Source organism: Phalaenopsis equestris, unplaced genomic scaffold, assembly GCF_001263595.1.
Source record: "Phalaenopsis equestris unplaced genomic scaffold, ASM126359v1 Scaffold200735, whole genome shotgun sequence".
In the NCBI taxonomy this organism is placed as follows: domain Eukaryota; kingdom Viridiplantae; phylum Streptophyta; class Magnoliopsida; order Asparagales; family Orchidaceae; genus Phalaenopsis; species Phalaenopsis equestris.
This window is the reverse complement of record NW_018220543.1, coordinates 67,152-78,753: the sequence shown is the minus strand read 5'-3', so window position 1 is coordinate 78,753 and position 11,602 is coordinate 67,152. Positions and strand designations below refer to the sequence as shown.

The following is an 11,602-nucleotide window of genomic DNA, read 5'->3' as shown; positions in this document are numbered from 1 at the left end:
TATATATATATATATATATGTATATGTATTGTATATATGTCCAACATGAAAAATTTGAGCAGTTGAAGGAAATTAACAACATGATTACTAACGCCATTGTCACACAAGAAAGTGCCTCGACTTCAGAAGGAGAGCGTCGCAACACCATATATATTGGGCATCTTAGTGCCAAAGCAGCCATTTTCTAGCCGAAAATTTGAGAGCATGACATTGCGGTGACAGATGCCAATGCTCCAACGCATAGAGGGCAGTATTCCAACACTTGTAAAAGCAACACGACAACGTGTAAGCTTCACCTCGACCATTTGATGATCCTATTAGGAGAGTAGATATTTTAGATTCAACTTATGCTAAGAAAGAAAGAGGTAAACCTAGAAAGACTTGGGCATATTGCCTAAAAAATGATCTTAATCTATTATAATTAAATGAAAATATGCATTCAATAGGATGCAATGGCAAAAAAATGATTCATGCAACCGGCCCCACTTAGTGGGACAAAGGCTTGTTGTTGTTGAATGCACAAGCCTGATCCAAGAAGTATTAATTTCCAATATCAATAGCCTTATGCATCGTTTCTGTTGATGGCATTTGGGGAAGAGCCATAAAATTCTCCCAGGTATCCAATTCTCTTAACTAAATTACTTTACGTAGAATGAAACAGCTTGATAAGTTCAACATGCCTAACTACACATCCTTTCCAGTTTGCTTATTAGCATACTTTCTGCCGTGCCGATTAGTGATCAACTCCATCATGAATCTTTAAGCTAGTAAGGTAATGACTTGAGCTGATTTGCTTCAGAGTCACAATTCACAAATATTGTTTATCCAGTCTCAAAAGTTTGTTAAAATTGTCATAGCTACTTTATCTTCACCCTCCATAAACATCTTCTACGGTAAGCCATAGCTGTTGCGACAACACAATTGATTTAACCAATGTTCCAGGCACTGAAACGCTTTTGCAGCTCTAACCTTTAACCTCCCTTCATTGCTCATGTGCTTCAAGCCAGTGAAGGGACTATTTAGACTACTTAGCTTCCATGAGGATTTTATTCAGGTTTAGAAAAGCAATATTAGAGCAGTGAATTAGGAACTCGTTTAGTTTGTATTAATATAATCATTTGGTTAGATCCTGCTTTTCCAAGTTTTTATTCTCTTATCCAAAACATTAATAATGACATATGATATTCTCATATTCGCTCATTCTCTGGTGTCTATAATCTATCCTTTTTATTCAACTTCCTTGCCACTGCATCCTGTATATAACAAGACACTGCCCTGGCATATTCTTCCTTGTTGCAGACCATACTCACAATCATCTAGTAAGGGACAATTCATTCAATTAATGCCTGTGTAATTTTTACTTTTTTATTTTGCTCATTGCAAGGATTGAATGATGAAGAAAAAATTACATTTTTAATGAATTTGGTAACATAAAAATGGGAAAATGTCACTTTCATAGAGATGCTGATGTTTTCTATTTGCTGGGATGAAAAGAGACGATACAGAAGATGGCTTTGGTGGACAAGGTGTGGAATGCTGGTCAATGCATTGCAGTTTGTGATGGCGCTTTACCTGATGTATATTATTATGAAGGATTTTGCTAGGCAAGGTGGAGATTCTACTGTATGTTTTCTAGGTAAGTTAATTTTTATTGATGAGCTTTTCTTTTTTTCCTTTTACACCTTCTGTTTTGATTATGTTTGAATTCAATGAACATGAATGATTATTTATTTTTTTAGTTTGAGATTTACTTTAAAACAATGGTTGCCTAAATCTACATTCATCCACTTCCATAACAACATGCCCTTAATTCTTTCTATGATGATTGAAGGAAGTGCTTATACTCATTCTACTGAGAGTTTTGGGTATTCAATGTCAAATGATTAATTCCATTAAGGGAATTAAAAGTGGCCCATTGACTTGAATGGCAGCTGAGAAACTAAATTAAATTTTTTTTTCTTTTCCCATAATTTAGTATGATATGATATTGAGAAATATTCCTGCAATATTCGTGACGGTTGTGGAGAGTAAAATGATCATGGATTACTCATGATAAAAGTTCTTATTGTTAGGGCACAATAGAGATTTGATTTTTATCCTTAGTTATATATTTAAAAAATTTACACTTGCATAGAAAAATTAAGTTGTTGACTTTCCCCTATAGGTTTAAATTTTTGGGTTGAAAACGAGTTTGATCATTAATGCATTAAACTCAACTTGTGTTTTCATGTTGGTTTATATTTTCTATTAAGTGTCTGAGCTAATTGTTTTGATTCGTGCAATTTGTGGTTCCCATTGATCTTTAGTTTCGTTACCATTGCTGAGCAATGCTTAGAGAGCTGGTAATTTCTATAATAGCTTGTCGTCATTGAATGAGCTTCTGGTGCATAATCTGTGGTGATGTAGAACAAAAGGCTATTGTTTGAGGGTGGTGGTTGTGATGGATGATATGAAGAGCTCTTATGTGAAGGGATGACTCCTAAGGCAGAGTATTAGATTAATTTTTGAAGCACATAAGTAAAGATTATGACAGCATAGAAATATGAAGTGGTTGGTCCCTTCTAATTGACTTAAAATCTATTGTGTTGGAAACTAGTTTGATTCCTGCTGTATTTGACTCAACTTGGTTCTCTTCTTAGCTTCACTCTTTGATACTTGCTACTGTTTTTGTTTTTCTTTTAATTCTTTCGCTTGCTATTGTCATCTGCTGAGTGGTATTTTTTTAGTAAGGCTGAAAACATGATACATTTTAATACATGAAAAAAAGTACAATAAAAAACAAAAGCAAACTATTGCCAGATGAAAAGAGGAGCTAAAATTAAAATACATTAAACTGGGACTGTAATTATGTATCAATCTGTATAATCTGTATAGGGTTTTGGGGTGTAGCTTATAGATTCTTTGCAATATTGTGAAAGATTAAACATGAATATGTCTGCTTTTAGATTGGGATACCGCCATATTTTGCATCCTTTAGGAGTTTTTGGAGTTTTTGGTATTCATTTTGTTCACTGCAATGTTTTGCATCAGCATAATTTGTTTGAGATCGTTCATTCAATAGCTAATTATGTACATAAACATTAAAGCATGAAAAGCGCTGTCCATTTGGCTGTGGTTCTTTTGCATATAGATAAGTATGCAAATATTTTAAAACCGTTCTTGATCTAGTGCCAACAACAAAGAGTAAGTTTCAAAAAATGGATAATGAGCTTCATGATTGTATATACTCATAGTTTCTAAAGTGCAGAAGAGTTAGATATTTGAAAAATACGGATTAATCTAAATATTTAAGTAGATCTTAAAAATGAAAGCAATTCTTTTATGTAGAAGGAAAATAAACAAATCCACGTGTACACTATTGATTCGTAATGTTAAAGTAGGTCTTTAGTGCTACCTGAATGAACTGTGTACCTTGAATGATAAGCTTTATATAGAATTTTTTGTCTTAACTCAGAATCAGTAGGTACCCATAACTGCATTTTTTTTTTTTTTGATAATATCATCTTCATCCACTGTCATATCGAATCTCTTTTCTGATTGAAGTTGTTTCAGAAGTTTCAGATATTTACTGCTAACTTTCTGAGCTGCTTTAATTGTAACTATTCGGGCTGGTTGCACTAGCAACTGATGCAAATACCCAATACCATCTGATTTTCTAATTTTTAATTGTAAGACATCAATTTCTCTAATCAACTTTGGCCGCCTCTGAGTTATAATCCAGCTTGCATTACTTATGGATTTACGCCTCAAAGCATTAGCAACAACATTTACTCGGCGAGGACAATTTTTTATATCCAGATCGTAGTCTTTGACCAGCTCCAACCATTCATTTTCACTGCCTTAAATTCAAATTTTTTTTTTTTGTGTGAAAATATTCGTCGAACTTTGATGATCAGTGAATACTTCACATTTCACATCATATACAAATAATTTCACCAAATCTTGAGAGCAAACATCACGGCAGTCAACTCCAAGTCATACATTACTTTCATGTGACTTCAACTGTCTGAATACATAGGCTATCAAATTTTTATTTTACATTAAAACACAACCCATACCTCACAACGACACTTCACTAAAAATCTGGAATCCTTCTATAGCTGATGGAATAGTTACAACTGGTGCCGTGGTCAAATGTTTCTTAAACTCTTTAAAATTATGCTCACATTCGGCAGTCCACTCAAATTGAACATCTTCTCTCATCAGCTTGGACAACGACATATCTATTTTTGAAAAACTTTGTACGAACCTCTTATAATATCAAGCCAATTCAAAAAAACTGCGTTCCTTCGTAACATTCATTGGAGTAAGACATTCCGCAATTTCTTTCACCTTATGATGATCAATTGAGATTCCTTGTCCACTGATAATGTGTCACAAAATTGTAATATTTCGCAACCAAAATTTAAATTTTGAAAATTTTGCATACAGTTGATTCTGCTTCAACAACATCAAAACTATCCTTAAATGTTTGGTATGATCCTCATCAGTTCTTGAATAAATCAAAAGATAGTCAATAAAAATAATAACAAACTCATTCACATACGCCTTGAAGATTGAATTCATAAGTTCCATGAAAATTGTCGGAGCATTGGTGCAGCCAAAATGCATAACTAAGAATTCATAATAACCATATGCGGTTCTAAAAGCTATTTGAGTTATATCTACCTCCTTGACTCTAATATGATGATATGTCGATCTCAAATCTTTTCGGAAAAATATATTAACAACTTCTAAATTATCAAATAGATCATCAATCCAGGACAAATCAAAGCCAATGAATACTCACACTTCTAAATTACAGTAATACAAGAAAAAAATAAAAAAAAAGTTGCATGTCAGTTAAGCATTTAATAAATGAGCATACAACATTGAATAGTTTATGAATATGATCACTTACGATATTTCATATTATCAATGTGTTTTACTATATCTATAATATATATATGATTTATATATCTATATAACCATCATAGGAGCCTCGTATAAAAATTATGTCAGTTAAGGTATTTCAATATCAACTCTCTCTCTCTCTCTCTATATATATATATATATATATATATATATATATATATTGTGTATTTCTTTTAACTTAATTAGAATTATAAGAACTTACCTTACCTTCTTTGATCGAACTCCAAACGCACGCAACCAAAGCTTCAACTTTCCTGCACTCACCCCCTTCCTCTCATCGCCTCACTCTTCGTTGCCATCATCGAGCGTATCGCCTCCTCTGCTCGACGACAACGTCGTCTATCGCCGTCGCAGGTTAGGTGAAAACCCTAGGATCAAGAATCTTATCGACAACACGTTTCACGGTGTCCTCCCCCATGAACACGCTGTTTCATTGGTTTCTTCTTCCTTTTCTTCCGCCGCTGCTTCTTCTTCTTCCTCTCCTTCCACTACTTTCTTTCCCTCTCGATCTTTACTCCGACTGTAAAGATTTAAAGGACGAATTCATCCCTGCGTTCTTGACCTTTCGTTTCAAATCCCCCCTTTTGGACTCCCTGAGTTATAAGAAACGGGCACCACAGTTTGATTAAGAGCTTCCCATTCTTTTATAGTGATCGATTTTGGCTTCTTAGTGATTCTATCTAGTGACAAATATAGTTTCTTTTAATATAACAAATCTTCAATTTTTATTTCCCATGCAAACAAAGTTTGAACCATTGACCTTCTCAACTTTGCATCTTGCTTTGTATATCACTGCTCCCACTCAAACCAAAGAACTTCAGTAACTTCGCTCCGACATCACTTGTTAGGAGAGATATTAATAAGTTGCGTAAATTGATTCGAGAGATCCGAAATAAAATTTAGAATATAAGCACACTAAACAAGAATCACAAAAAAATATAAAGAAGACCAAGATTTAATGTGAAAAATTTGATAACAGGAACAAACCATAGAGTCACACTACACCAAGAAATCCACTATGAGAAAAAAGAGAATTGTACAAATTATACCACACTCAAGACTCTTTACAATTTGGAACACAATAACACTCATTCCTTTTATTTGCATAAGATAAATCTCGAAATCTAATTTCAACACACAGATCCCGCAGCAAAGACACAATTTTAAGCCTTGAACTGGCCAAATATGGTTACTGGCGCTAGGGCGCTGCGGTGGCCCCTCTTGGTGCTAGTGTGTCTATTGCATGCTGTTGGAGAAATGATGACTAGCTCCTCCTATTTTTCATACTTCTTAAAACATGTTTTTCGGTAGAGGTTTTATATTTTTGTAATCCGTGAAACTCTTATCCTGTACGACAAGATTCATTCTTCTTGTTCTCTCATATCAATTCTTTTATCTTTTTACTTTTCTGTATCTGAGAACAGAATTGAATTTTTCACTTCATATCACATATTCAATGTGTTGTTTTTTCTTACTTCTTGCAACATGAATCAAACTTAAATTGTCATTTTTAAACTATGTAAAGATAATGTAGATGTAAGGAAGATGTTCTTTATTGCATTCTGGGTAAGAGATTGAGCGTTTTTCTTTACTTAAATCTAAATCAGATGTTTTGTGTAGTCTACTCTCAGGTTTATTGTCCGCATCAATTCTATGTCGAAGCAGGAAGAAAAATAACTGCGATCAAAATTGTTTGATTTAACTACAAATGTTTGCAAAATCTTGTAAATTATTTTATATGCTGCATTATTTTTGTCAGGACATGAGACGGAAGATAAGGGGAAAAAGTTCTTAATGGCTTCATTTCTTGTGCTTGTGTGGCTTGTGGTTATCATTCAGTGTATCACGGGATCTGATGTCCTAAGATGGAGATCATTCTATGCAACCCAAGATCGTGCCTGGAAAGTTCACTATAGTGAGGTGTTTGATCATGGTATTAGGGAGGCTTTGTGTTGCTTGGGACGTGTAAAATATCTGTATGATTTTCACTTCAGTTATTTGATTTTAGATATATATTAAGGTCTTTTCTTACTTCCATGCGTTTTTTCTTTTGTTAATTTCAGGAGTGTCTTGGAGGAAGATGAGGTATTCTCTGTAGCAAGTTTATTAGGTGATCTTGTGGCTTATAGAGCAACCGGCACTGGCCATTTTGAACTCTTGGCAGGTAGGAATCATTTATGTGAGTTGACCATTTTGAAGTGCTGCCTTATTGCATAAGGTACAAATTATGCAAATATATTTATAAGATACTATATATTTTATTAACTATTAATGCTTAACAAAGATTTAGCAAAGATCCAGTACAATTTTCATACTAAAAAAATTACGTGCCATTTTGAGTTGAGCACATCCCAATCATACGTAGAAATTTGAGGAGAAAATTTCAGGCTACAGAGCACGGTTATCTACTTCAGCGTCCTTCAAAACTGTTTCCTTTTTCTTTTTCTTTATACAAGAAATTTATGTCTGATGAATTAAAGGTTTTTTTTTTGACATACATATTTTCTTAGTTAGTTTTGTTTTTCAGGTCTTCATCAGTTTACCTATTTAAAATTTTCTCTTGTGATAAACTACTCTAAAATTTGAGTCTTGAATCATTGCACATTTTATAACTAGTCGTTCAGCAAATAATGCATAACCTAATAACAGTTGGTAGTCCCTATCCGTGTTACAAATTTTGAGTGGACTACAATACACCATATGTTTCACCAACCATTTTAGCTCAAACAAGTTGATGGGATCCATAAAGGGCATGCCTTTAATTTGCTTTTTTTTCTTCTATTAGTACAAGGCAAGCTTTTCCATTGTTTTTTTTTATTTTTCTTCTTTTTTCTTATTGAATTATTTATTCACATCCTATTCAAGTTGTATAGGCGAACTCCTGATATTAGCAAAATTAGAAAATTCTAAAAATATATTTTTCCTGCATCTTACATCAATTTTATTGCCTTGCTGATTTATTCTTTTCACACTTTCCTTTGTCTGCTTTACCTTTTGCCTCTTATTCAGTGGTAGTAAATGGAGCTTTTCAACTTAAAAATCATCATGACTCAAGTTTTGAAACATTTGCTAAAATGAATTTGTATTTCCTGTGTTCAGGGCTTGCTCTTTTGCAGAGTCATAAACAACCTACAAAATCATACAATGAGGACATGGAAGCGCCTTTAGCACGTATTCAAGAGGCCGCAATTCTTCATCAATTTGCTGAAGCTGCATATACAGTATTTTTTTAATGCCCAGATTCCTTTCTTTGCCTATAGTGATAGGTATAACTCACCAGTGTTTTTCTTTAGGGACCTTTGCTTGACTTCGGAAGGAATCCGGTTCTCTTTCCATGCTCCTGGCTCTGTAGACAAGGAGTTTTGACTCCCTGCACCCGCAACAGGTTCTGTTTCCCTTTCTCATTATTACTGAATTCAAATTATATCTGTGGATTAAAATAATCATGGTACCACTTAAAATTTTTTTTATTACCTTCGAAGCCAAAATGGCTGGCTAGTGCTCGTTGTTCTTTATAGGATTCTTTTTCTTTTAATAAGTTTTTGTTTCCACTTTTCTGATAGTGATACGTTAAATATCATTCCAGGCGTCCTGTACTTGAAGGTGACAACTGGTGGCGAGGGCATGCTGCAGCATTTTTGAAGTCTGCTAATTTGTCCCCACAAGCTCTTAGGCGTGGTCGTGTTATTCAAGTAAATTACTTTCATTTAGCTGTTTCTTTATCACCGATTCTCTTATCTATCAACAATCAAAATGTTTTAAAGTTGATAACTTGACATGAGCTATTAATCCTCTGACGTTTATCGTCCAAGTGTTCCATAATGTGTCAATGGCAGTGTTTGTCAAGATTTATTATTATATAAAGCATCATGAATCACAAGTTCAACAGAAATGAAAAAAAATAAATGTGTAGTTTAAAATTGTTCATCAATAGATTGATGGGAAAGCATTGTGATAATATTTATTTTCATTTGCAATGCAGGGAGCTATTATTTGCTAAGTTAGTCTTGTGATTAGAAGGGTTCATAAATCACTGAATATTTTACTAGCAGAGTTTGGATTATTAATAATAGCTTGCAAAGTTTGGTTTGTGTATGTAAAAGTTTATAATCTTCTTAGGTTTTGTTTTTGTGGGTATGAATTTATTACTGGTAAATTAAACGAATTTAAATAAAAGAGACTGCAAATTTGGCCGGCAACGTCCTAGTAATATACGAACGATGTCAACAGAAAGGATAGCCTGGGAAGCATGAAAACCATGATTAAAACTTTATCAAAGTTTACCCTATACAACTTGTTATTGCAAGATTTGCATTTATGTAATGAACAACTGTGCTAGTAAAATCGATGAATCATGAAAATAACTAGTCACTAGATAAAATTGTAAAATGGTACATTAGGCACCAACTATAATTTTACATATTGATTTCCGTGATAATACATCTTTCTTAATACTACAAGAGTTATATTTGTAACCAAGAAGCAACTGGAAGTCCTTTTGGGTGAAGTAAAGGTGGAAGTTCTTTTGGGTGAAGTAAAGGTTATCGCTGGAGTACTTGCCTAACATGCTTCATCAAGGGTGTGTGTGTGTGTGTGTTTGCATGCTCCAAAATTTTGCACCCTAGCCTCCCTTGTAAAATGAATGAGAGAGTCTTACATTGAGATTTCAAGTTAATTTCCAGACGGCAAATGAGATAATAGATTAGACACTATCTAAAGATTTGCCCTCATTTTGCGAGGAATTTAAGATATGTGGTTTTGAGGTGTCCCATAAGGGTAAGCCCCTATGATTGATCATCCCTTTCGAAAATAGGAGAATACTTTTGTTTAAGGCTAGTCAGTAGAGCGTTGGTCGCTCCTTGTATAGTATCAATACTTTAATTATGAAAATTTATTACTAGGAGTTTAGAGTATTTGATAAGGGAATGGACGACTAATTCGATCAAGATCTCATGGTTTTGTCACTTTGGGTTATAATCTCTAATCTACTTAGTTAATGGAGATAGTCGACTTAATCTAATAGAAAGATCTTTATTAGTAGCTATGGGTTGCTTTGTTCAAAGGGCCTTATATATTTGGGATGGTTGTTTTCTTAAAATGATAATCTAAGTCAATGTTAGTTTATGCACTAATAAGTATATCTTATGATTCACAACTCAAATAGAAGAAAAATATTCTGAAATATAAGAGCTACAATTGTGATCATAATATAGTGGAATCTCTCACAACTTGACTCGAGGCTTTGAATTTTCAAAGCTGGAACGGATGGTCAGACGGTGAAATTTAAAATTTATCACTGACATTTTACAATCCAAATATAAATTGAAAAAACCACTAAACAAGATAGTTTAATTAACAAATAAAAAACTTACTATTTTAGAAAAAGGGTATTAGTATTAATTGTGATATTATGGGACATATCAGCTCATTTATTATCTTGTGTGACTTTATCTTCCTTGTTATCAATAATTATGAAATAAAATAAAATACTCTAGTTAGAATCATTTAAAATTTTTATTTATACTATTTATAATTTATTAAATCAATTTAAAGACTCTTTTTTTAACAAGGTTAAAATATATTTTGACTCTAATACCACTTGTCACGATGTAACTAGAGGGATCAAAATTTCAAGGCAGAAATAGATAGCTGAATGATGAATTTTAAATTTAATTATTACTAATAGTTTATAATCCCAATATAAATTGAAATACCCACTAAAAATAATTTAATTAACTAATAAAAAGCTTATATTTTTGTTTGTTAACCTCGTCTTCGTACATATTGTCTCATATATTACTAATTTTTATTCAAAAGGTTAAGCCTAAAAATAATGCTAAAATAAAATAGCGAGTTACCTAAAATTACTCAGCGAAGTAATTACACTTTTAAACTATGATAACTCAATGAAAAGAAGACTATGTGTGCTAAACTTTTCTATTACATTATAAGAAAATCATATAATAATCTAAATAATGTATTCATGATAATTGCTCATAGAAATAATCTAAAATTCTAGAAGTATTAATGTTAACTTTACTTTTCATGGTATAATAGTGTAATCTTAGTATATGACAACGAATTTATATATGCTTAAAAATATAAGTATTTAATACTGCTGCTAAAAGATTTAATTCCTCAGCAACTGCACCAAAAACTTAATAACAGTTATAGATTCGATAAAGATGCATGTATAAACTATTCAATAATTGTAAAGTTACACTTATCAAAAGTATATTCAACGTAAGTATACGTATCACTCAAGTAATATAGAGCTCTAATGGAGTCCTAGATATCAATCCCACAGAAAGTAATATTAGAACTACGAACTAATATTTTAGAAAAACAATACTTAATCGCAACAATGTAATTCAAATTGCTTATCTGTCACTAATAGACAATTGAAATAAATATATAATTTTAATAACTCTTAAATAACTAATTATACTAATAAAGATTTTTAATGTGATATTCAATATATAAGAATGTATCATTCTCCTTGTCAAGAAATTATAGTGAATGGATAAAGTGAATCAGTTCAAATTGTATTGTGTCAAATAGGAGCATACCTATTTTTTACCCTTTGGTCCAGGCATATAGAACATTGACTAATCCTATGCTTGTTTACTGAATCTGCGGCTAGGCTGGGAGGATACAGGCTCTCACTTCAGAGCTCCCACGTTCCCCT

At 32.7% G+C, this 11,602-nt stretch overlaps 1 protein-coding gene across 1 annotated transcript in view; it reads left to right on the top strand.

Moving 5' to 3' along the window:
* LOC110035927 overlaps positions 1–11,602 on the top strand; it is a 36,426-nt gene that overhangs the window by 3,951 nt on the left and 20,873 nt on the right. The window contains exons 2-7 of the mRNA XM_020740263.1: positions 1,495–1,636; positions 6,674–6,890; positions 6,978–7,078; positions 8,014–8,135; positions 8,208–8,299; positions 8,501–8,606. Coding sequence (XP_020595922.1) covers positions 1,495–1,636; positions 6,674–6,890; positions 6,978–7,078; positions 8,014–8,135; positions 8,208–8,299; positions 8,501–8,606 — 780 coding nt within the window. The remainder of the gene's footprint in view (positions 1–1,494; positions 1,637–6,673; positions 6,891–6,977; positions 7,079–8,013; positions 8,136–8,207; positions 8,300–8,500; positions 8,607–11,602) is intronic.